This window comes from Tachysurus fulvidraco, chromosome 17 (assembly GCF_022655615.1).
Source record: "Tachysurus fulvidraco isolate hzauxx_2018 chromosome 17, HZAU_PFXX_2.0, whole genome shotgun sequence".
NCBI classification, from domain to species: Eukaryota; Metazoa; Chordata; class Actinopteri; order Siluriformes; family Bagridae; genus Tachysurus; species Tachysurus fulvidraco.
The window spans coordinates 22,667,129-22,694,603 of record NC_062534.1 but is presented as its reverse complement, the minus strand read 5'-3'; the positions used below and the strand labels follow the sequence as shown (position 1 = coordinate 22,694,603).

The following is a 27,475-nucleotide window of genomic DNA, read 5'->3' as shown; positions in this document are numbered from 1 at the left end:
AATGAATCTACTTTTAAAACCGTTTTCCTGTTGGGAGTTATTCCTGTGTTCTTATTGTCTGAGTACATACAAATCAAATCGAATCAAATTTCATTTGATATATTATATTTTATTACATAGTCTTTTTTATTGATTTTATTTTATTACATATTCTGAGTTTAAGAATACTTTTTTATTTTTATTTTCTCTTGCTAATTCGAGGTATATATCTTCATTGAATTTTTCGCTCTCACTCTTTCCCTCTGCTACAGTGTAGGAACTGAGTATCAACAAACAAAACAGGAAATGAAATCAACATTAAATCTTAATGAAGTTCTAGCATAACCCACACAACAAGACAATTATTCAGCAACTGAAGACAGGTTTGTTTGACGTACTGTATCTATAGTATATTTATCGGAAGGCCGAAATTGATAGTGCTATTATTAAATAGATTTATCACTTTTATCAGTGGATGATAACAAGCAAGTGTCCTGATTAGTCATTTAAATATATCCACTAATAGGCCTCCACTCTTTTGTCCTGTTTGTATGAATAAGTTATCGTTTTGTTTGAAATAAATTTATACTGTGTTTGAATTTGCTGCATTGTCTTGTCTAAATGTATAATAATAATAATAATAATAATAATAATAATAATAATAATAATAATAATAATAATAAGAAGAAGAAGAAGAAGAAGAAGAAGAAGAGGAAGAAGAAAACCCTAAATTACTCTATAAAGAGATGTCTAGAATTATAATATAATTCTATATTATAAACCATTTTTTGGGGGGTTCCATATATATGAAGCAAGTGGTTGAACCAATTAATGTTCCATATAGAAGTCATTTATTCATTTAATAGAAATTTTGGAAATTTATAAATTCCAGATAGAAATGATAAAATTTACATTTAAAAGTGATCCTTAATGAGTCAAAAGGGAACCCATCCTCATCTGGGTGACACAAGACCCCTCATAGACTGTCAAAAGCCTTTGGACTTCTGAAGACTGAAAGCATTTTACTCCACTAATAAAGTACAAGAATTTCCAGCAGAATAAATCCATTTAGTGCGTATTTTACACGTTCTTTCCGTTATACGCATTTTTATTGGACAAACAGTACCTATTTGTGGTCAGCAGGTGGCACCGTTGTCAGCATACAGCATTCGTTGGAAGAGATGGTGAGGTAATAATGATGGTGAGTCATGTGGCTATATGGTGCAAAAAAATGCAACTGTGAAACTAGGGAAGTCATTTTATTTTTTTATTGAAATTTAATTGCAGTCCAAAACGATCTTCATGGTTTCAATGTGGTCCCACCACAGCCTCCAAGTGAAGTATTGATATATTTATTGGTCAAAGTCTCTGAATGTGCTGATTGATTTGGATCTTGGAGGTTGTTCTGTAAGAGAGAAATATTAAATTATAAAAAGCATGTTCAAGGATTTTAAATATATATACTGTATAAAAAATTTACTATACAAAGAAAATATATATTTAAAGCCCTGTGTTTACAATTTACACTTTAAGTAAAACAGAAACTACTCTAAATTACCTACCTGAGAGAACTATTTAGAATAAGCCAACAGTCACCTCTAAGCAATATTACAGAATCAACAATAATTGCTATACAATATAACATTGTATGAGATGACTCTTGATCCAACTGACATAAGCAGATAGTACACAAAGGTCAGGGTCCTACCTTACTAGAAGAGAATAAACTAGATTTGTAAAGTTCGTCACAACAAACTTTGATGTTGGCTTTGATGGTGCAAGTATTCGCAAAGGACGGTGCTTTTTGGAGGGGAGTGGACATTAGGGTTAGTGTTACTTTTGGAGGCAAGTGGACAGAAAGATAGGGTGCCAAAACATTTGGAGGTAGCATCAAAGCATGTGAATACTCTTGAGGAAGTTCCCCTCATTGTGCTGAGTGTTTTGATATGTCACATGTCGTGCTAATTTTTGATTTTCACGTGACATCACGTGACGTCATCAGAATACACGTGAGGAGGTTCCCCTCATTGATCTGAGTGTTTTGATATGTCACACGTCCATGTTGTAAAAGGTTTTTGATTTTGCATATATTTGGGGCAGGGCTACAGCACAACCGAAAGGCCAGTCGGTACACCAATTTAAAACTTTGTTCAGAGTATCACCCTAAAGGAGCTGGTCGAGTTTGGTGTAGATAGTTCGAAAGCTTGCTGAGTTATAAACCTCCAAAATTTATAATGGGAGTCTACGGGGGAAAAAAGCCATTTTGAGATCCAGTACTGGTACTCAGATCGCTTAGAAAAGTAATAGCAACAAACCTCAGACCAGGGTCTACAACATATCCGAATTTGGTTCATGTGGCTCGAAAGCCCTAGGAGGAGTTACTCTTGAGATATTTTTGTCTAAGCTTAAATAGGAAAACAATGTTGGCTTCTACTAAGTCAACATAATTATTACAACAATGTATCAATGGACAGCAGGCTATATCTAAATAAATAAAAATATTTTTACATTTGTAAATATATGTACATTTGTAAATAATGTAAATATCTTTACATTTCTTTTTTTTATCAAGTTGTCTGTCACATGGATTCACACCTTTATATCATTTGATGAGAGAAGCTGTTTGACTTTCAGAGTGAACCGTGTTCAAACAGTGAGCTATACAATCACCTGCATTTAATCAGAGGAGAAACACACATTAGTGATAGGCAGCAGGTTGGCATCTGAACGTTCTCACAAGGCTCTAAGGATGAGGATAAAGTTGATATGGTATAAAATTGTCATGTGTGCTGCCGTGACTCTTTATATAATCAATTACATGATGAGATTTACAGAATTATATAACAACAATGCAGACCAACGCAGCGCACTGGACAGAGGACAGGACAAAAGACCATCTGTTGAAAAACTATGTGAGTATCCTAAATATGGATTAGCTGCTAAATCTGTATGATTATTTAAAGAAAAATAGTGTTGGTTGGTTATTTTTATATATATATATATATATATATATATATATATATATATATATATATATATATATATATAACATAGACTGTTTTTTTATCATAAAAACAAAAATATAGCCTGCTTTTATAATTTTTCCTTTCTAGAAATAAATCTTATTTTAGATTTAATGATTTTATATTTATATTGTTTTTTATTTTAATATTATTACAGGAAATACTAGATACATTTGCACACATGACGGATATTTTCATTTTTTAAAATTAATAAAATGCATTTTTGTCTATCTTTCTTTTTTATTGAAATGAACATACAAAATATAAACGTAACAGAAAGTGTGGTTCAACTGATTCTTATTGAGCTCCGAGAGAAAACCTTACTGCAAAAGAAATATGCTTTTGATTACAAAGTCGTGTAGGCAGGACATCAAATCTCAGAAGGGTCTCTAAAAAATGTACCCTAAATTACCTAATTATACCAAAAAATTACCTTTTTTTATAGTAAAACCTTCACAATGTGTGTTTTTCATCCACCTTGAACGATCTTTCTGATTCATTATTTAAAGCAAAAGTTCTCAGAGCATCATACAAACATTCTTTTAAGGAATTATGTGTCTTAGCTTTATAGTAGATTCTGATCCAGAGAACATTTTCTTTCTAGTTTCTGGAATATCGTAAACCCAAAAACTGAACTGTCGTATCTGATATTATCAGGTGGCTATTGATGTCAATCGTGGCCTATATGACTAATAATGTTCATTGTTGTTTTAAAACTTGTTAGCTTGCTTGTTAGGAAACATAAATAATTAATGTTACATGCAGTAAAATAAGTTACCATACAGCAAATGTTAAAGGTTTTAAGCATGTTATTAAATGCTAAGCCTTTGTTTGTTCTCGAGCAAGCTAACCTAATCATAGCATCCATATAATACCAAAAAAGCAAACAAATGAATTGATATAATATGAAAGTATTCTTTCAACAGTATACAATTATATTTATATCCTATTTTCGTTTACCTAAGTTCTTAATTTGCAGATGATATGTTGATGTCCTTTGAAGTAAAACAAAATCAAATGCAGAAGGTGCTGGAGGACATGCAAAACAACAGAGAAGAAAAGAAAAGTAGAGGGGATCATCAGTCCATGCTTTTCCCAGAATCTTCACTGTTTAAAAAATGGGGTCAAAATCTTTCGCATGATGAGCAGCGTGAAGCGCAGGCTGGCTTTAAAAAATATGGATACAACGTCTATCTGAGCGACCGACTACCAATTAACAGACAGCTACCAGACACCCGGGATCCCAGGTGACCTAGATTTCTTTTAATTAAATAAAGTAAGAAAATAAAACAATAAAATGTGGAAGGATATAGCAGTAGTTCTTCCACTCCAACCTTAAAACACCATGCTGGATCATGGCAATGAAGGAAAACATCAGTATACCAATATATTCCATACAAATATGAATGGTCTTCAAACTATGTGGCAACAGTTCGAGGAAGAACAATATATGGGTGTGATTGTCAGGGGTGCACATACAGTACTTCAGGTCAAGTGTATGCAATACCATCCTGCTAATCAGAGCAGAAAGCAAGACAGGGCCAATCTACTTTCGTGTGTGTGTGTGTGTGTGTGTGTGCGCATGTGTGCGCGTGCTCGTATAATGAGCTCTGTACGTTAATTATGTACTACTTCAGTTAATTAATCTGGCATCCTTCAGAGTGTTATTGTATGTGTATTTTTTTTACACTGAAATCAAAGAAATTCTATACTGAAGAAAGCATTTAAAGTATTTATGTTCTATTGAAAACCTGTAAACACTTTGTGCACTTTCTTAACTGATCTGACCTTCCCAGTACCATGGTAAACATCACGGCTGAACTGAATCAATAAAACTACGCCCTACACACTTCCTCATGCCGTTACGACACACCCTTTGACTTATCTCTGGCTGATTTCTTGAGTACTTTAAGCTTGTTTATATATTTAACACTCATATTCCATTGTTCTGGTTGTAAAAGTAAAACACCCTTTTGTTGGTGCATTGAGCCTTTTATGCATTGTTTTCTCCTTGTATAACTTTGTGCTTTTGATTTGTAACATGCAAATCAGTTCCTTACATACAGCATTAGCTCCTAATTTACTCACTCAGAAAACTGGAAGAAACCTGCATCATGGTTTCATCATAAGACCTCTGATTAAATGAATAAAGAGGCACGAGGAAGTTATGAATATATATGATTATAAAATATATATACATGGCCGCTGTTACGTCCAGCTAAAATGGCAAAAGGAAATTTTCGGTCAGAACAGGCTCACTACACAGCAATACTTTAATTTTATCAAAGGCTGTTTGGCATTCAGATGACCAAATGAATGGTTCTGAAGGACTAAGTAACGTAGTTAACGGTGCAGCAACAGAGGAGAAGTTTCGACAAAAGCACCGATAGTAACCGGCCATGCCCAAAAATCGACGCAACTCTCGTCGGGTCTTAGGTACTGGAAAGTCGTTTATAGATGAAACCTTAGCCATCACCGGGCGAACCTGACCATACCCCACCTGCTTACCTAGGTAAGTCACCGTAGCCTTACCAATCTCACATTTAGAGAGGTTCAAAGTCAATGAAGCTTTCTGCAAACGCTTAAGCACAGTTTCTAGTAGGGATACATGTTCGAACCAACTTTGTGAATAAATCACTATGTCATCAAGGTGAGCATTACAGTTTGGAACATCGGCAAGAACCAAATTAACCATCCTCTGAAAAGTGGCTGCAGCATTCCGCAGACCAAACGCCATAACCTTGTATTGGAGAAAACAATCTGGAGTTACAAAGGCTGAGATTTCAGTCGCTCTGGGGGTTAATGGAACTTGCCCATATCCTTCGAGTAAATCTAGCTTACTCACAAATTTGGCTGAACCAACACTGTCGACACAGTCATCGATCCTTGGCATTGGGAAACAATCAGGTACAGTTACGGCATTGACTCGACGGTAGTCTGTACAAAAGCGTACGGTACCATCCGACTTTTGTACTAAAAGACATGGTGAGCTCCATGTCATTAGAGTCCTCCCTGCCTAACATTCTCTCTTTTAGAGCTTTCAATGGTCCTCTCACCGTATGGCCAAAGACCAGGTCTGAGGGGCTGAATTTGAGGGACTCCTGCAGAGTTTCACGGATTGCAAACAACAACAAGGGAACGCCTTCGTCCCACTCAGACCCTGTCTCAATGCAGTATCATCTAAGCATCGCTTTCAAGGTTTGATGGAATCTTTCCAATGACCCCTGACTCTCTGGGTGATAAGCACTGGATATATGGTGTGTGATATGGAGTGATTTAAAAACCTGAGCACACAATTTGGATAAAAAATTAGTCCCCTGATCCGTCTGGACAACCCTCGGCAAACCAAAGGTGGTAAAAAACTTTGTTAAAGCCTTAATCACTGCTCTAGACGTAATTTTACGGAGCGGAATTGCTTCTGGGTATCTAGTAGCTACACACATAATCGTCAATAGAAAGTGGTTACCAGATTTGGTCTTTGGTAAAGGACCAACACGATCTACTATAACATGCTCAAATGGTTCACCTATGACAGGAATCGGGATTAATGGGGCTGGTGGAATCACCTGATTCGGTTTCCCGGCATACTGGCAAACATGACAAGTCTTGCAGTACTGTACAATGTCCAACTGTCGAAGCTTTACTTCCTTATCGGCTTCAATTTCGAGTTTGCGCACCTGCAGACGCAGATTTAAATCTGCCTGGCGGATTTGTGCTCTCTCCTGAGCCTCCATCCGGAGCCGTGCAATCCGCACCTTCAACTGTGCGTCCCCCGTTGACCTGGGAGTGCTTGGTGAAAAAGGCTCAAAAGGTGGAAGAGTTGCCCCGACCTTATCCCCAGCCTCAGCTGTGACCAACTCACCCTCACCTTCACCAACCTTCCCATCAGCTTGCTCCTCGCCAGCAAGATCCGCCCCTCCGTCTACATCAGGCAAACCCAAAACGCCTGAACTAACCAAGCAGTCAATCAATTCAGCTTTTATATCCTTCTTTAAAGTTTGCTTCGGAATCACAATGTGGAAGTGATCAGCTATTAGTAACAACTCATCCTTCCTGCATTTATCAATCACCTCCAAGGAGAGACTATCAACAAAATCTGCAGGTTAAACAAGAAGAAATTGCTCGACCTAACATTCACCCAAAATTTCTGCCCGAAAACAGAAACACACACCTCAACCCCAACAAAGGCGACCGTATTGGCTGTTTAGGACGAGCCCCCAATTATGTTACGTCCAGCTATGGGTTTAGAGGATATGCGGACGTAACACGTGAAAAAACTTAGTTATTAAAAAAAAAAAAACTTTTAAAAAAACGCGGTCCTAAGAAAGCCTCCGTTCAATTGGTAAATTGTGGTGTGTGTTCAAGTAAACAGGCAGAGACCGAAGCTGAGTCTGGTTGAGCGTGTGTATTTACAAACTATATACAAACACAAAAAGATAACAATAACAAAGTGAGGGACAAGAGCGGTGCTAAAGAAAAAAACTCAATAAAACAAAACACATCAGCTAAATCTCAGGTACGAATACTTAACTAACAAAAGAAAACAGGAAAGCAACATCTTCAGCGTAGAACGCCACTAACTACGCTGCCTAATAACAGAAGTACAAGGATTGGCATCCGCTCATAACCTAGTGTGTCTAAACAGTTTCGCTCTGCGTGATGAAATGTAAGTCACGTGACAAACTAACCTGGTCCCAATCACTATGTATCGGAGAAGGAATGGAATAGGCACCGTTAAAGTGAAAGTCGAGTCACAGCATAGACCTCGATAACTATATAGAACAGTTCACAAAGCGAACCACTTAACACACAATAACTAAACACAGAATTAGAAATAAACCAAGGCAAAACAGATAAGCAAACGCAGGTGAGCAAACAACCAGGTAAGTCAACGCCCCTCTCTCGCACTCGTGTCACATCCGGGTCTTTATACCTGGCCAACAACACCGGATTGGTTCCTGGAGTGGTTCATGGAATGATGACTGGCGGCTGAATCGTCCAATCACAGGACCTGCAAGGCGGGACAGTGAATAAAGGAGGAAAGAGAGAGAGAGAGAACAATACGGGACGTAACAGCCGCTGAAGATGATGCACAGGACCAACAAAAAACAATGGGGTTCTTTTCCCTGAAAGTGTGTTTGAGACTGAGAATTGAAAAAAAAAAAACAGAAATAAAATTCACTATCCAAATTAACAGCTTTTTATCGGTTCAAATCGTGATATACAAACTACCTGTGATCAATCTTAATGTATTTACCAATAAACAAATAAAATCAATAACCAAAACCCATAAAAGTAATAACAAAAAGTAATCACAGAAGTAATATAAAAGTAATATCCAAAGTAATACCCAAAGTAATACGATAGTGGCAGTATTTTGAAACACACAAGCAGATCTTTCCAGAACAACAGGCCCCAGGTACACCAGGGGAGTTAGCTTCGTGCTAATTTGCTGCACCGGTCCACATAGGCATCCGCACACGGATACACACGGCCAAATAACTTTAATGAAACCTCTTTGTAAGATGATCTTCACTCACCGAAATCGGCACGTATTGCACAAGACACGCAATCCAGTGCAAAAAACCCGATAAAGGGAACATAACACACATGTACAGCAGCACATGCCAAACTTTTCCCTCGTGCTTTCTCCTGTCCGATGTGCACGGCGCTCGCGCAGGCGATGTCGTCACACGCACGCACTTAAATGGACCCATTTTCTTTTTTGTAATTTACAAAGAAATGAGAATCATAGAAATAAAGGTCCTTAATTACCATCTGGTTACATTCTCCTCTGCACCAGGGTAATCGTCCTCGATTACTCAGTTACGCTCAGAATATTCGTAACTTCTTTAACAGTGTAGGGCTCTTAGAGAGACAGGACACGGAAGAAGAGGCAGAAAGACTGGATCAGGGTTTTAGCAGAAGAGTGAGTTTAATTTGTCCAACACTGGAAGCATAATGGAAAATTAGGAAGGCAGTGAAAGCAAAAATAGTTCCCTGGGGTCGCTGGGCCAGGGTCCAGGCTCTCTGTCTAGACAACAGGAGGAGGGCGGCGGGGTAGCGGCGGAGCAGATCTCTCCAGGAATGTTGTGCAGGCGCAGTCGGCGGTAGGGAGTCCTGAGTCAGCTGGATGTCTCTGTAGAAAGAGATTAAAACAAAATGACAAGCATTAGTCTCGATTAGGCCACACCCCCCCTTTCCTTCTCCAGCCGCTGAGCCTTGCTTCCTGTTGTGCTTTCCTCCTGGAGGGTGAATGCTCCAGCGGCGCTCCTGATTGGTCCGTGTTTTCCTGCCGCTCCGCCCCGCTCTCACTTGCCGCGGTGCTGGCCATGGTGCTGAAGATTTGGAGCTTGCGGTTAGCGCCGCTGGCCAAGGTGCTGAACCACCGCCTGTTCCGCTCTCTCGCTTCCGGGTTGCCGCTGCAGTGGGCAAAGAGCGGTTTTTCCTCGGTGTGTTTGCGGTGGTGCCCGTGCCGCCGTCACAACAGCTTCACGAAACAAAACAGAACTCAACTCAGCCAATATCTGTGAAACTGCTGCAGGAGTTAAAGTACCACTGACAGACCTAGGTTCATGATACAAATTGGAATGCTGTCCAGCATTAGGCCTCATACTACGTCTGCGTGGTGCAGCAACCGGCAGGGTTGATGCTCTAGCAGCTGCCACTGGAATGTCTTCAGCCTCCATTGACTCAGTGGATGCGAGGACAGCACTACCAGGGTCTGAATTTACCATCTCTATACTAGGTTCCATCCTAGCACTGTAGTCCATATCTGATGCACCAACAGACTCAGAAACTATAGCCTGCACAGTATCTGTAGGAGACTTCTCCATCATCACAAATACACCCTCATTCAACTCCTCAGAACCAACTTCTCCAACAGGCTTAGACCTTTCCCCTGTACCCTTCCTCAGTCTCCTGGGTGCAGGAGTAGGCAAACTTACACAACGCTGAATGTCCACCCTGTTAATTCTCTTGGTAGGCCCACCCTCTAATGGCTCCACTGTGTAGGTGCTGTTAACAACCTCGACTACCCGATACACTGTTGGACTCCAAACATCTTGGATTTTATGGTGACCTAACGGTCTGTTTCTCAGGTACACCAACTCTCCAACTTTAATCTCTGGGCAAAATACTCTGTCTTTCTGCAAGGCAATGCGTTCTGCCACCTTCTGTTCAGCATATTCCCTAACTCGTGCATGTGCATCATTCAGACGACTCTGATGAACCACCAACCAATCATGCTTGTCAGAAATCTGTTCCTGTCCTAACAGGGCATCTACTGGCAAGTAAGGCTCTACCCCAAACAGTAGATAATATGGAGAATACCCAGTCGTCGCATGCGGTGTTGCATTATATGCATAAACAAGTTCGGGTAAGTATTCTGGCCATCGGCGCTTCTTTTCAGTGGGCAAAGTGCAAAGCAGGTCGTGGAGCGTCCTGTTGAACCGCTCACACTGCGCGTTTCCGTTAGGGTGGTATGGAGTGGTGCGGCTCTTTTTCACCCCGTAGAGTTTAAAGAGCTCAGCCACCACTTCACTCTCAAAGTTACGACCTTGATCTGAATGCAGACTCTCAGGTACGCCGTATTTCATAAACCACTCTCGGAGCAGCACCTTAGCTGTTGTGTCTGCTTTCTGGTCTCGGGTCGGAAATGCCTGTGTGAACTTTGTAAAGATGTCTGTAACAATGAGAATGTTCTCTCTACCATCTGACGCAGGTTCTAACATAGTGAAGTCAACAGCAATTACCTCCAGTGGCCTAGAAGCCAGGAACGCTTTCATAGGAGGCTGAACCTTTGGCTGTGGTAACTTAGTCATCGAGTTGGCAATTTTTGATCCACGCCTCCACATCCTTATGCATCCCTATCCAAAAACATCTGTGCCTCAACAACAGCAAGGTACGCTCAATACCTTGATGGCCCATAGAATCGTGTACAGATTCTAGGACTGACTTCTTTAAACTGGAAGGTAAAAGGAACTGATAACATTCTCCATGCCTGGTTTCCTCACTAACCCAATATAGTAGACCCCTACGCTCCTTGATACTGTCCCAGTATCTCAGCAGTAACCTAACTGGTTTCGGTAGAGTTTTCAGTGTCTTACCATTGGGTCTCTTCTTTTGATCCCAGACTGCTTAAATACACTGAGCACTGGATCCTGCTGTTGAAAACTACACAACTCCTCAACTGAATAGCCCGGAAAGGTAGGCGTATTCTCCTGATTCAGGTCATTACACCTCTCAGCATTGGACTGCAGAGCCCGGATTTGCCGCACTTTACAACTACACAACCCCGCGGTAACAAGTGCCAAGTCCAGGTCTGTACCACGGTTGATCTTACGACAAATGGCTACACATTCATCATATTGTGCATCCTCCAATACAGGCTCAGGCTCCCCTGCAAAAGTCTGCCTAGAGAGTGAGTCAGCAGCTGTATTCTGATGCCCCGGATGGTACTGTACATCAAAGTCAAAGACAGATAATTGGGAAATCCACCTTTGCTCAATCGCCCCCCAAGCGGGCAGTTTCCAAGTGACACAAAGGATTATTGTCATTGATTACCGTAAACCATGACCCCAACAGATAACCGTGAAACTTCTCAGTAACGGCCCCCAATCACACGTTTTACACCCCCTGTAGCTGATACAAAACAGCGCCTAACCCATTCCTGCTTGCATCCGTCTCTACAATGAAAGGTTTCGTAAAGTCTGCTTATCTTTAAGGCCGTCAAATGCAGTTTGACATTCTTCAGTCCACAAGCTTCTCAACAAGGCATTAGCTTTGCTAGGACTTCCCTGGTTCAAACATGCATTCACCACATCGTGTAGGGGACCAGCTATTTTAGAAAAGCCCTGAATAAATCACCTATAATAAACTACAGAAACCAAGGAATGATCTCAGTTCCTTGAGAGTGGAGGGAACCTGCCACTGTCTAACGACTGCCACTTTCTGAGGGTCTGTGCCTATGCCCTCCCTGGATATTTGATGCCCTAAGAACACAACACTTGACTGAAGAAAATGGCACTTCTCCAACTTTACTTTAAGTCCCGTCTCTTGCAATCTCCTGAGCACAGTCTCCAGCCTAGTCATATGCTCCTGGAAAGTGGAAGAATACACCAAGATATCATCCAGGTACACTAGCAAAATCTGAAATACTAGGTCATTCATTGTGGCTTGCATAAGCCTCTGGAAGGTTGCGGGTCCATTGCAGACTCCAAACGGCATACGTGAATATTCATATAGGCCAAAAGGGGTTGAAAAGGCAGTCTTATGCCTGTCCCCTTCCGCCATTGCCACCTGATGATAACCACTTGCTAGATCGATTGTGGAGAAATAGCATGCTCCCCGCAAAGCATCAAAGCTTTCATCGATCCGCGGGAGAGGAAACGCATCTCTCTTGGTTTTCCGATTTAGTTTGCGGTAATCTACACATAGCCTGATGCTACCGTCTGCCTCACGCACCAGTACGATTGGCGACGCATAAGTGCTATTACTCTCTTGTATAGCACCCTTCCTTACCAGCTGTGAGATGTGTTCTTTTACTTCACGGTACTGATTAGGCGGGATACGACGGTAGGGCTGTGTAACAGGCTACTCATCAGTTACATGAATCTCGTGTTTGACCCTGTCCGTATAACCAAGGTCTTCATCATCTTCCACAAATATATCAATGTACTTGGTTAACAACGACCTGAACTGAACTTGCTCATACTCATTGCCTCCCACATCAATCTTTTCCAAGACTGCCTACACTCTGTTCCTACTATGCTCATCTTTTACATTCAGAGTCACTTGTTCAATGTCAGCTGAGATTCGTTGAAATTTTACCTGACACTGCTGCGCACTGTCTACACAATCTATCTTTGACAGGATACCCAGCTGGGTCCTAGGTGACAGCCACACATACTCCTGAGAAAGATTCACGATTTTAATTGGTATACCAGGGCTGTTTAGGTCAACAAGTGTGGGTACGACTACCAAGTCACCTGGCAGCGGTGTGCTGAGGGGTTCCAGCAACCTAGGGCCGCCATCACCTCTGTTGAACCCTGTGGCTGTGATTGTCACCACGGACTCAGCAGATGTTCGTTCTGGCCATTTTCCAGCTACCCTTAGAACAGATTTTCTATCTACAACACAAGTCTGTGCTTGCTGGAAAACATGTCTCCAGTCAGAATCCAACTTTCCCCCTAAAGTGGTGTCAAATTCAGCTTGGACCAGCTGTTTACACTGATGAATAATGTTCATACCTACAATACAAGGTACAGTAGTCCCTGGGCTAGAAATATTTTTCACCACTAAAAAGCCACAATCAATCATCTTAATACCCATTGCCTCCACCTCCAGCTCTATATATCTGAGGTAGGGTATGTCAAGCCCGTTAGCAGCTGTAAGCTTTAACAGACCAGCCATAGAAAGCATGTCATCATCTTTACCACATAAATAGTCTCGAAAGAACTGCTCAGAAATGGTGCTTACCTGTGTCCAGTAAGGCCTGTGTATTGACACCGCCAATCACAAGCTCAACCATCGGACATGTTGCAACCACTTATCACAGGACGCTGGCAAGTCTTTTGAGTCTGTATGTCGCCCCCTAATTGCCCGACTCACAACAACCGGGGGTTCCCGTTTCCCTGAATTTCAGCGGGCATTTGCTTAGCTGCTCTAACAATTCGTTTCTGAGGGCAGTTCTTTGCTACATGCCCAGCAATCTGACAAGGGAAACATATTGGTTGTCCATCATCTGTAAATTTTGGGGGTACTTTAGGCCTATAGGTTTCTACTCTGGTGTTAATGCTTTGCACAGCCAGGTTCTTTACCGCTTGGGTCAATTCACTAATTGCTTTACCTTGCTCAGCTACAACCTCTAGGACATGTTCAAGAGTGACACCCTTAGTTTCTGGTACCCTAAGTGCTGAACACTGTGCCACAATAGCACTACACCGAGATTTACTGGTCTTCAAACCTGCTGGAGGCTCTTCTAAGGACCACAGTTGTGCCTCCTCTCGAACATCTATCATTGTACTCTTGCAAACTTGCAAAGCTCTCTCCTCAGATAGGCATCCAGAACCTCCTCTACGAACTTTCCCTTAGCACCTTCCTCTCTTCTGCAACAGCATCAGGGGAACATTTTGTAACCAAGCTAATGGCTTGAGCCAAGGCATGCGAAAAGACTCTTAGATTTTCACCCTCCAACTGTTTACGACTGAAAAAACTGTGTAAGAGCTGTGGTGTGCTACGTCTGTCTCTAAATGCTTCTCGAAGGTATTCAAAAAGATCTGTAACCTGGTCATCATAAGTACCACGCAAGCGCACTTCCTCCAGAGCTGTGCCTCTTAACAGAGAGATAACAAAATCACACTGATCTTGGTCAGACTGGTGCCTAGCACGCAGCACCCTCTCCATTTCCTCTATAAAATCATTGACCTTCCATCTTTTTCTATGTCACCGCAGAATAACGCTGTGTGTCTCTCTCTCGGGACATACACAACAGCTCTCTGATTTAGTGCAGTAATTGCTGCCATAGTTTCATCATGTTTGCTTTGCAGTTCTTTAATTTGTGCTGACCAGTCAATTCCACAAGAAGTATCATCTGGTTCTGACATTGTGAAAACTCAGTCCTTACAAATCTTTACACAGCTTTGCAAAGGATAGATGTCCGAATGTCCCTTTAATATGAGGTCACCGTTCTCAAAGACTCTTGAAAGTCTCTAATGCGCTCTCACAGGACTTCGGCGACACTCCTCTTCATAAAACCGCTTTTACCCAGGGATTTCCCTCCAGGAATCCTCCGTCTTTAATGAAACGGTACGTTAATGAAACCTCTTTGTAAGATGATCTTCACTCACCGAAATCGGCACGTATTGCATAAGACACGCAATCCAGCGCAAAAAACGCGATAAACGGAACATAACACACATGTACAGCAGCACATGCCAAACTTTTCCCTTGTGCTTTCTCGTGCACCGCGCTCGCGTAGGCGATGACGTCAAACGCACGCACTTAAAGGGACCCGTTTTCTTTTTCTTTTCTGTAATTTACAAAGAAATGAGAATCATAGAAATAAAGGTCCTAAATTACCATCTGGTTACACACACACACACACACACACACACACACACACACACACACACACACACACACACACACACATATATATATATATATATATACGTATATATATATATATATATATATACGTATATATATATATGTATATATATATACGTATATATATATATATATATATATATGTATATGTATATGTATATATATATATATACGTATATATATATATATATATATATATATATACGTATATATATATATGTATATGTATATGTATATATATACATATATATATATATATATATACATATGTGTGTGTGTGTGTGTGTGTGTGTGTGTGTGTGTGTGTGTGTGTGTGTGTGTGTGTGTGTGTATAACATGGACAGCAGCAGGGACAGGGACAGAGCACATTGTGAGTTCTGTCTTTTCTCCAGTGTGTTCTTTTCGTTTGCCTAATGCCGTATTTTGACACTGATCCGAAATTATTTGGATTTTTGGGGGTTAATTTCATTAAAATGACTTATTTCGTTTTCAGCCGACTCTGCCCTCAACCTTAAAACAGCGTGTTAACCGATTTTAATGTCTAATCAGTCTTATATAATGTCTAATCAGAAATAATGTTTAGATTTTGTGTGCGGACAGGATATGAACAGGATGCTCGAGATAGCAGCAAACATTTACAGTAGCGTGTGCAAATGTTTAAGTATTCAAACCCATATCTGCAACACAAAATTGAACATGAGTTTTATTTAGTGTATACTCACTCATGTTCGGTAAACACTTTATCCTTCTAAATCTTTCTATGGAGACACTGGAGAGGTGGCACGGAACAGGATGCTCTCTGGGAGGCAACAAGTGCCTGTTCATAAACATCTCAAATTTAAGAGTTTAAAAACGTCTCACACTTAAAGTGAACAGTGCCCTCATTGATTTTATGTCAGACGTGCGCCATAAAATAATTCATTTGTTTATACTGATTCTGCAGGGTAGAAAGGGTTCAAATGCTGCAACGATTGTATATTATTTATTGGTTGCATTTGAGACTTGTTTCTTGTGTTTAACATTAATTGTATATATTAATTTATTTATTTTTATCCTTATTTCTTCTTCTATTATTATTATTATTATTATATTTTTTTTCTTTTTTCTCTCTTCTGTTTCTATATTTCTGTAAAGCTGCTTTGAGACAATGGGAACTGAGACAAAAAAATTGAATTGAATTGAACTGAATTGAAATGAATTGAAATGAATTGAATTGTGGGGGTGGCATAGTGGTTAGCACGTTCGCCTCACACATCCAGGGTTGGGGGGTCGATTCCCTCCTCCGCCTTGTGTGTGTGGAGTTTGCAGGTTCTCCCCGTGCCCCGTACTCCGGTTTCCTCCCCCGGTCCAAAGACATGAATGCTAGGTTGATTGGCATCTCTGGAAAATTGTCCGTAGTGTGTGTGTGTGTCCTGCGATGGGTTGGCACTCCGTCCAGGGTGTATCCTGCCTTGATGCCCGATGACGCCTGAGATAAGAACAGGCTCCCCGTGACGCGAGAGGTTCGGATAAGCGGTAGAAAATTAATGAATTGAATTGTTTGCTGTTAATCAATTTCTAGTTTGTCAATATGTACAATTATATTAAATTCCCAATGCGTATATTAACAGCGAGTGTGTGCATGTGACCTTTGCTCTAAATAATTGTGAATGCAGTTCTATTATTTTGTGTTTCTGTTCATTTTATTTTTCAGGTGTGCTACAAAGGTGTATCCTGAGCAGCTACCGTCGCTCAGCGTGGTTCTCATCTACCTGAACGAGGCTCTGTCTGTTATCAAGAGAGCCATACACAGTATCATCCACCGAACACCTGATCACCTGCTCAAGGAACTCATACTGGTGGACGATCACAGCACCAACGGTTCGTTAAGAAAACTCAACCTGTTTATCGGTTCTTATTCTACTTTTGTTATTCATGATTAACTATTGAGATAAAACAAATGAAATGCAGCTGAATCTTGGCAGTATTGAGTTTTGCTCACCCAATTTTTCAAACTCAAATCAAAGTCAAAAAATACCAGTATGATGATGTGTTGTGCGATGCATTTTTAAGCCTATAAAGCAATACTAGTGCTGTCTGTGTCTCTGCTGCATTAGATGATGTGCACTGTTTCTCACAATAAAACAACTGCCCCAAAGGAAACCCAACTGTATCATAACTATAAACCCAACCCCAACTGTATCATAGCTGCCCCTGCACTCTGACCCCAACCTCCTCAATTGGGGTATGTAAAGTAAAGAATTCCACTGTGCTGTAATGTATATGTGGTGATAATAAAGGCTTCTATGCCCAGTTCTGTTCTATTCTGTTCTATTATTTAGGGAACAAATATCCAAGGCTTTTGGATAAAAGCCAAAACAAATAGAAAGGCACATGACACAAGACACAAAAACTGTCAGCTGAATTCTTAGTTCTGATTGCGATATAAATTGAGTCAGGACTCTGTTTGCTTTACGTGTGAGACGTTTGTTTTACTTTTTGTTGGATAAACATACACAGAATTTTAGTGGTTGAGGATAAGAAAATCAAACTGGTTTGACATCCTATGGGGTCAGAATTGTTTCGTTATTCTGAATAAATATACTATGGTCCACAAATAAATATAAAGAGTTTCACAAATATTTTTTAAATCAACAAATGTACAATAAGCAAACCGTAAATATATGTTACAAATTTCACAAAAAGAAATGAAATTCACAAATAAATAAAATGGGATTTGCAAATAAAAAAATATTTATAAATATATATTTAATTGTATTTATTTGTGAATGGCTTCCTGCTCATTTGTGAATCGCGTTCTGTGCAATTGTGAATCACGGCACGCATTTGTGGATTGCGTTCTGTGCATTTGTGGATTTGAAACATTTCTAACGTCAAGATGTGCACAAGAATCCACAAATAGGTGGACTCCGCCCACCGTCTACTCTAGCCAATCGGACAACGGTCTCGTGGCGCTGACCAATCGTGGCACGGTCTACCTCAAACCAATCACGTTCTGATTTACTCGCACTATCACAGTGTAATATGTACTGCAAAATACGATAAAAAAACAAAAACAAATAAAAAACATTTGTCGCAGATTCGAGCCCAATCTGATAACCCTGTATGGATTGTAGCCAGCACTAAGGGTTAGTTCAATTCTGCTTTCTTTGGAAACGATTTCAGCATCATCAATGGGTCCAGGGGTAGTGTGAAGAGCGAGTAAATCAGAACGTGATTGGCTGGAGTAGACGGTTGGCGGAGTCCACCTATTTGTGGATTCTTGTGCACATCTTGACGTTAGAAATGTTTAAAATCCACAAATGCACAGAACGCAATCCATAAATGCGTGCCGTGATTCACAAATGCACAGAACGCGATTCACAAATGAGCAGGAAGCAATTCGCAAATAAATACAATTTATAAATATTTTTTTTATTTGCAAATCCCATTTTATTTATTTGGGAATTTCATTTCTTTTTGTGAAATTTGTAAAAATATTTGTGAAACTCTTTATATTTATTTGTGGATCATAGTGTATTTATTCAGAATAACGAAACAATTCTGACCCCATAATTCTGACCCCATATGTTTAAAACATTGGACACAAGATCAATACTGTTATGTCCTTTGACTGCGTGCGGATATTAATTGAGAAGGAATCCGTATGCTCTTTTTGAACAGAGGACCTAGGAGAAAGTCTTGATTTCTACGTTGCCACCACGCAGAAGCAACATCCTCAGCTGAAAATCCTCCGAGTGAGACACGATCGTCAGATGGGTCTCGCCCAAGCTCGCGTCTCTGGTTGGGCTGCTGCTAGTGCTGATGTGGTGGCTATTTTGGACATACATATAGAGGTCAATGTGATGTGGTGAGTATCTCAAGTGAAGTATCTCAAGCGAAACATACTGCATGGCCAAAAAAAATGTCACACAATATTTCACTGGACCACATTTTCTCATTGGGGTTAAAGTCTGGTGGCTAGTCCACGTGTGTAAAAGACAGCTCATGCTGCCAGAGCCAGTCTTTCACAATTTGAGCCTCATGTATCCTGTTATTGTCATCTTGGATTATGCCCATGCTATCAGGGAAGAAAAATACATTAATGGAAATACCTGGTCATTCAGTATTTAGGTCTTCAGCTCATCTCATTTTTTTGGTGCATAACAATTACTATAAATCAAGCTATTGTAGTAGATTTAAAAAATGATTATGAAAAGAAATCTGTCCTTATTCAAGATTTTATCACTTAACATTTGTTTTATAACATATCATTTTCTTAGCTTGTGAATTCAAGAACAAACAAACAAACAAACAAACAATCAAACAAGCAAATAAATAAATGAATAAATAGATAGATAAATAAGCAAAATAAATAGATAGATAGATAGATAGATAGATAGATAGATAGATAGATAGATAGATAGATAGATAGATAGATAGATAGATAGATAGATAGAGGGGGGAAATCTGTCCCTATTGAAGATTTTATCACTTACCTTCACTCAGAGAGATTGAATAATATTTGCAGCATCGTGCCATGATTCTATTTGTGCTTATTTTCCATTTTTCTTCGACTGCAGCAGTGAGAATTTCGTTGGAAAGTAGAAAAGTGTGCATAGTATATAAAAATTCAGTTCTGACTTTTACACAGTCAGAATCTGACCATCCGCCCATATTATTTCGATTATTGCATTAATGATAACGGAAGCTAACGTCATCTGTTTTTAACAAGTGCCTGTGTTCTTATTTTTGTTTCCATGTCACCAGGGCAGAGCCGCTGCTAGCACAGATCAAGGCGGACAGAACGGTCGTCGTCTCTCCTGTGTTTGACAAAGTCAGTTATGACGACCTTGAAGTAGTTCTGTACCAAACTTATGCTCATGGCTTTGACTGGAAGCTGTGGTGTACGTACGTATTTTTCAGCCCTGAATGGTACAAACACCACGATGGCTCAACTCCTGGAAAGTGAGTAGATTGAAACGGCATTGAGACGCCGATATAAATACAACATATAACATATTTTTTTCCCGACAGTTAAAAAAGGTTATATAAACGTCTCTTTACAAAGAAAATTTCAGGGCGACATCACGGTCAACGGTCAAGCCATGTCTTCGTGTATTATCCGTTGCTATAGCGACGATAACTAAAAAGACGACGGCATGAAGTTTGCAGTTGCGGTGTTTTGTCAGTGTTCCTCTTGCAAAAATAATTCAGAAAATAATGGACCAAACAAAATGGAGATTTCAGCATTGTTATGTTCTTCATTTATCCAGGTCACCTTCTGTAATGGGAATTCTGGCTGCAGACAGAGCTTTTCTGGGAGAAATCGGCAGCCTGGATGCAGGGATGGAGGTTTACGGTGGAGAAAACGTAGAGCTTGGTATTCGAGTGAGATCTTTTGTTGTTGTTGTTGTTGTTGTTGTTGTTATGTCTGTATGTGTATGTACATAATTCAGCTGTGAAGCAACAGCTGATCTGGGTTCATGGTTAGGTATGGACGTGTGGTGGGAGCATCAAGGTCGTGCCGTGCTCCAAGATTGCCCACATAGAGAGAGCTCACAAGCCGTACGCACCCGATCTGAGCAAGTACATGATGAGAAATGCTCTGCGTGTGGCTGACATCTGGATGGATGAGTACAAATATCATGTTCATATAGCCTGGAACCTTCCCTTAAAAGTGAGTACACTGGGATAGTTATTACTGGTAATATATACGTCATTCATACTCTATAATAATAATAATAATAATAATAATAATATTTTCAAAGTTTTATTTCTCTTATACCGCAACAATTTACAATTTTTTTAATTTAAATTATTTTATTTTATGACTTTTTGTCCATTTACTGTTACATTTCATGTCATAGAATATCCACTAAAAAACAGGTTCGTTCCTGTTCTCACTTACGCTACAGCAGCTGTAAACATTTGTTCGTTTTATTTTTTATTGAGATTAAAACACACACAGGAAAAAATGCGGTTTGTTAGATTAGCAAGAAACAAAGCAACAGGTAACGTGTTAATGATTTTGACTGTGGAGGAAAACTTATTGAATATTACAAAGCACTGAAACTGGACACATAAATGTTTTAGAATGAGAACATTAACAGATAAAGCTGTGACATCACCTGTGGGACGGTTAGGCTTGGATAGAGGACACGAGGTTAGAACAGCTATTATTATAATTATTACTTAAAGCAAACTTTTTTGGAATTCATTATATATTCAAACTGAAAGAAGTCTGGAGTTTAGCTAAAATTTAAATTAAAGAAGTTAAATATAAAGTTTGTATGTATAAGAAATACAGTATACACAAACAAAACTGGACTAATATTAAATCTAACATTACACCTTTTAAAAATCAACTTAAGCGTTATATTGAGGTCTTAAAAGAAAATAAGAAATAATAATTTTTAAAAAAGGATGTATAGGAAACGTTTGGTAAGTTATAGCCTATATAGTTTTTTTCTTTTGATGTTGTGATGAATGTAAGTGTTAATAATTGAATATAATGTAATTGTTATGAATGAAACATCTGCCACATCTCCCGACCGCCACCAGAGGGAACCTTCACCCGAGTTTTAGCGACTTCCTGACTACATCCCCCACAATCCACCGCTTCTGTCATGATTACACCACCAGCTGTTTCCAATTTCCCACGCTATAAAAGCTGAGCTTGAACCTTTCCCCAGTGCGAAGTCTCGACTAGCGTTTCCTGTCATTCTGAGCGTTTCCTGTCATTCTGAGCATTTCCTGTCATTCTGAGCATTTCCTGTCATTCTGAGCGTTTCCTGTCATTCTGAGCGTTTCCTGTCATTCTGAGCATTTCCTGTTTGTTATTCTGTTTTCCGGTTTTGACTCTGTTTGATTTTCTGATTCTCTGATTGTTTGCTGCCTGCCCCGACCTGTTTTTTTCGTTTGCACCGATTCTGATTATTTGCTCTCTACATTGTTGTGTTTGCCGGCTCTGACCCCCGCCTGTTGTACTACGATCTCCTAATAAAGCGTGCATATGGATCCTCCGTCTCCTGACGCCTCATTACAGAAGACTTCGCCAGTAAGTGATCCAGCTGCTGTCCCGTTGAGTACAATGGAGCTCCTCACCAGGCTCACAAGGGAACTCGCTTCAGCCCTTCGAGATCTGCTGAATCTCTCCGCAGCTCAAGCCACAGGTTCACGACTCCCCTTCCCGGAGAAATTCGAGGAGAACCCCGCAAGGTGTAGAGGTTTCCTGCTGCAGGGCTCGCTGTTCTTGACACAGTATCCTGTTCTCTACCCCACGGATGGCAGCCGCATAGCCCTTGTTTGCACGCTACTCACCGGAAGGGCTCTAAAGTGGGCTACCGCGGTGTGGAAGGAGGACGGCATGGCGTTCGTCTCCTTCAATCATTTCCTCACCCAATTCCGTAGCGTGTTTGAACATTCCGCCGGAGGAGAGAGAGCCGAAGAGCTCCTGCTGAGTATTTCTCAGGGCAGATGCAGCGCGAGTATGCGTTGGAATTTCGTGACGAGGGGAGAGACCTGTCAGAATTTATGAATCTGTCCATTCGAATAGATCAGCTGCTCAGATCGCGGTGTTCACCCATGCGCTGGCCGCCATCTGAGAAGCCTGGCCCCAGATGCTGCGCCTCCACTCGTCTCACCGCTGAGGAGAGAGCGCACCGTATACATCACCAGCTTTGCCTGTATTGCGGCAACCCCGGACACCGGCTGTCATCCTGCCCTGTCATGCCGCACAGGAAGCAGAGCACGCTGGTGAGTGTGACCATTCTCGTCGCTAATACTCAGAGCTGTGCCCGGTTCGACGTACACTTGACGGTGCGGGGGAAAAGCATCAAGCTGGAGACTCTCATTGATTCCGGGGCCGCTGGGAATTTTGTTTCGGAGGAGTTCGTCAGAGAGAACGCCATCCCGCTCATTGAGTGCGTTTCCCCTTTAGCAGTGGAGGCGATCGACGGTCGACCCCTCGGAGATGGACGAGTAAGGTTCGTCACTGAAAAACTCAAACTACGAGTGGGCCCCTGGCATAGTGAGAAAATTCAGTTTTATGTCATTTCTTCTCCTCATCACTCCATGATCCTCGGTCTGCTGTGGCTGAGTCTCCACACCCGGTCATCTCATAGAGAGAACCACGAATCATCACCTGGGACGAGACGTGCGCACGGCGATGTCAGCCTTCCGAAGTGCCTCTACCACTATATGCCGCAACCGCCAGTTCCAGCACTCCAGTCCCCCCCGAACTGCCGCCCGAATATCACGATCTCGCGGAGGCGTTCAGCAAGGTCAAGGCCTCCAAGCTGCCTCCTCATCGCGCCAGCGACTGCTGCATTGAACTGCTTCCCAATACCACGCCGCCCAAGGGCAGAATCTTTCCGTTATCACAGCCAGAAACTGAAGCCATGAACAAATACATCGAGGAGGAGCTAAACAAAGGATTCATCCGGCAGTCGGTGTCGCCAGCCTCATCCGGCTTTTTCTTCGTAAAGAAGAAGGACGGGGGTCTCCGGCCATGTACTGATTGTCTCCCGCTGAACGCAATTACGATGTGGGGGATCGAGAGCTACTGGCTATGAAGGCAGCCTTCGAGGAGTGGCGTCATTGGCTGGAGGGCGCTCAACATCCGTTCATGGTCCTCACGGATCACAAAAATCTTGAATACCTACGCTCGGCTAAACGGATGAACCCTCGCCAAGCACGGTGGGCCATGTTCTTCACATGCTTCCATTTTACAGTGACGTACAGACCCGGATCGAAAAACACTAAGGCCGACTCACTCTCCCGCCTTGACAGTGAACCTGACATAAGCCCACCAGCAGAGCCCATTATCCCCGAGACCCAGATCATCGGCCCCATTCAATGGGACATCATGACCCAGATTGCTCAGGCTAATGCACTTGCTCCGCCTCCCACTGACTGTCCCCCCACCAAGGTCTACGTGCCGGAGAATCTACGCTCGACCCTGCTGCAGTTGCTGCACGCCTCGCCTAGTTCCGGTCACCTCGGCGTCACGGCTACCGTCCGCTTGGCTCAAAACAAGTTCTGGTGGCCCTCTCTGTCCGAAGACGTCAGCGATTTCGTTCGGAGGTGTACCGTGTGCAACACCTCGAAAGCATCGCGTCAGCTCCCAGCCGGTTTGTTGCAGCCACTGCCTATGCCACAGCGACCTTGGTCACACATCGCCATTGATTTCGTCACTGATCTACCCAAGTCTGACAATAGCACTGTCATCCTCACCGCCGCGGACTGATTCTCCAAAGCCTGCCGCCTGATAGCGTTACCCAAGCTCCCCACAGCATTTGAGACTGCAGAAACCCTCTGTAATTACATATTCCGTTTCTATGGCCTTCCAGTTTACCTCCCGACTATGGATGGCGTTCTTCAAGCACTTAAACATCAATATCAGCCTCACCTCGGGATATCATCCACAATCCAATGGCCAAACAGAACGCTTGAATCAGGAGCTTACCCGCTTCCTACGATCTTACTGCCAGAACAACCAAGCGGACTGGAGCAAGTACCTGATGTGGGCAGAATACGCCCAGAATTCGCTCACCAAACCAGCCACCGGCCTCATGCCTTTCCAGTGTGTCCTCGGGTATCAGTCGCCCCTGTTCCCGTGGGCCGGTGAGCCATCTGATCTGCCGGCGGTGGATGACTGGTTCCGGCGAAGCGAGGAGACCTGGAGTGCAGCTCACCACCAACTTCAAAGGGCCATCAGACAGCAGAAGCGCCACACCGACAGACATCGTAGACCACATCCCGAGTACCAACCTGGACAGTGAGTGTGGCTATCCACCCGTGGCATTCGGCTCCGCCTCCCATGCAGGAAGCTCAGCCCCAAGTTCGTGGGTCCGTTTAAAATCATCAAACAGATTAACCCCGTATCATACCGCTTGGCGCTGCCACCCATGTACCGTATCTCTCCGATGTTCCATGTTTCGCTGCCCAAGCCTGCCAAGGGTCCCGAGAACGGAGCAGGAGGAGGCTGCCAACCCACCAGCACCACCACTTCTGCTGATTGGTGATGAGGAGGCGTACCAGGTCCGCAGCATTCTGGATGCCAGGTGTCGGGGCGGCCAGCTCGAATATCTGATCGACTGGGAGGGGTATGGCCCGGTGGAACGCTCCTGGGTGAAGGCATGCGACATCCTGGACCCCTCACTGACCGCGGAGTATCACCAGGCCCATCCGGACAAATCAGCCCCTCAGCCTCGTGGATGGCCCCGACGGCACACGCACACTCGCTTCGGGAGCCGCTCGCAGAGGGGGGGCTCTGTTATGAATGAAACATCTGCCACATCTCCCGACTGCCAACAGAGGGAAGCTTCACCCGAGTTTTAGCAACTTCCTGACTACATCCCCCACAATCCACCACTCCTGTCATGATTACACCACCAGCTGTTTCCCATTTCCCACGCTAGAAAAGCTGAGCTTGAACCTTTCCCCAGTGCGAAGTCTCGACTAGTGTTTACTGTCATTCTGAGCGTTTCCTGTTTGTTATTCTGTTTTCCGGTTTTGACTCTGTTTGATTTTCTGATTCTCTGATTGTTTGCTGCCTGCCCCGACCTGTTTTTTTCGTGTTCACCGATTCTGATTATTTGCTCTCTACATTGTTGTGTTTGCCGGCTCTGACCCCCGCCTGTTGTACTACGATCTCCTAATAAAGCGTGCATATGGATCCTCCGTCTCCTGACGCCTCATTACAGTAATCCTCTATATATTTATTTTCCTGTTATGCAATTAATAAATAAAGTTAACTGTAAAAAATATTAAGCAGTTAGTTTGTTGATCAGTTTTATGGTGGTCACTGGTAGGTGGTACAATTTGGGAAGAATTTGAAACACTTGTACAAAATAAACTTTCAGCATGTCAGATTGTCGATTATACATAATACTGTTATAATACGTCGTACAGGATCATGGCATTGATATCGGGGACACTTCAGAAAGAAAAAAACTCAGAAAGAAACTTGGATGTAAACCATTCAAGTGGTACATGGAGAACGTCTATCCTAGTCTAGACCTCTGGATCGACATTTTGGGCTACGGAGGAGTGAGTATTCTCTTTCTAAAAATGTTCTAATATTATAATATCAGCTTTAACAGTTTAAACAACCTCAGGATTCAGCTTTAATGGAAAAAACGTAGATAATGTCACATAGACATGTGTAATACAAGTTTTAAGGTTTTAAGTTGACTCAGTGATTCAGCAACTAGTTGAATAATTGGAGAAAAACAGGTATAAAATCCAATCACAATTCAATCAATACACAAACAATTTCCCTTTCCTTGTTCAAGCTTTTTCATCATATCGTCAATTTATTACAGTAAATATCATTTATACTTTTGGGAGAATTTCACTTTGAGGTTGTATGAATTCCCATTTTAAAGTCAGTGCTGCAATGAGCACATAACAGGAGTTTGAAAACTTTTCAAACTTAGATTCAAAGCTTAACAACGTTGCGTGTGAGTGGCTGAAATTCACCCAAGAACTTTTTAATTTCTCTATTCCAAAAAATATATCTTAACTTTTTCTCCTTAAAGCTACAAAATTTAGATTCACAGATGTGTTTGGATCAAGGTCCAGTCCCGGGTCATACTCCTATAGCGTATACATGCCACAATTACACACCTCAGGTAACCTTTAACAACAGCTGCTCTAATTCATCACCTGTCACTGTGCATACAAATCACTCCTATACTGTTCATGCATTGATCTTGTTGTTTGTTTGTTGCTTTCACAGCACGCAACTTACAAAGAAAGCGGCGAGTTTTATATTGGTGAGATCAATGCAAATAAAATCACTGAAAGCAGTTGTCTGGCAGATCCTGGAACAGGGAATGTCCCTGGCTTGTATAAATGCAAAGAGGCCTTGACGAGGAACATGAGCATTTACTGGGATTTTAAGCAGGTGCTGTAAATCATATTGCAATGTAATAATCCTGTGATGAGACTTCTCAGACCGTGTGCTCATCATGGTTGTGTTGTCTGCAGGGTGGTGAATTGCACAACCGAAAGACAAACAGATGTTTGGAAATCCACCATCACACTCTTGTTATTCAGAACTGCTCAGGACAACGATGGAGCATAAAACATGTCATCAAACCCTTCTGATGGTTCTCTTGTCTTTTACAGTCAGTTTTACAGTGTTCATGATGTGCGGATGTACACATACAAGAATCCTGAACAGAGGATATGAATAATTCTTCTTTCCGGTTTTTCTGAATGATTTATCAGATGTTCTTACAACAAGAAATGTCTTGTTTATTAATGAAGTATATAAATGTCTTGTTTATTAATGAATTATAAGGATGTAATCTGAGGATTGAACTTGCCAGTGATTACATGCCATAATTTATTAAAGAGCAACATCTCGTGTT

The 27,475-nt window shown here is 41.7% G+C and overlaps 1 protein-coding gene and 1 long non-coding RNA gene across 2 annotated transcripts; one reads left to right on the top strand and one right to left on the bottom strand.

The window, feature by feature from the left end:
• Positions 1-1,232: 1,232 nt before the first annotated feature.
• LOC125139177 lies at positions 1,233-4,098 on the bottom strand. Its single transcript, XR_007138274.1, has 2 exons — positions 3,963-4,098; positions 1,233-1,384 (listed from the first exon to the last, which is right to left on the bottom strand). It is a non-coding gene; the product is annotated as an uncharacterized LOC125139177 (long non-coding RNA).
• Positions 3,987-27,475, top strand: LOC113635756 (probable polypeptide N-acetylgalactosaminyltransferase 8). Its single transcript, XM_027135384.2, has 10 exons — positions 3,987-4,249; positions 16,807-16,973; positions 18,777-18,963; positions 19,863-20,060; positions 20,369-20,483; positions 20,587-20,772; positions 26,010-26,147; positions 26,639-26,731; positions 26,839-27,006; positions 27,090-27,475. Exons 1-10 carry the CDS (start codon positions 3,987-3,989, stop codon positions 27,207-27,209), a joined length of 1,635 nt encoding a protein of 544 aa, XP_026991185.2. The 3' UTR covers positions 27,210-27,475.

Coding starts and splice junctions, on each gene's coding strand:
- LOC113635756 (XM_027135384.2), top strand. CDS start 3,987: ATGTTGATGTCCTTTGAAGTAAAACAAAATCAAATGCAGAAGGTGCTG. Junction 20,773..26,009: donor CCTGGAACCTTCCCTTAAAA/GTGAGTACACTG, acceptor TACGTCGTACAG/GATCATGGCATTGATATCGG. Junction 27,007..27,089: donor TTTACTGGGATTTTAAGCAG/GTGCTGTAAATC, acceptor TGTTGTCTGCAG/GGTGGTGAATTGCACAACCG.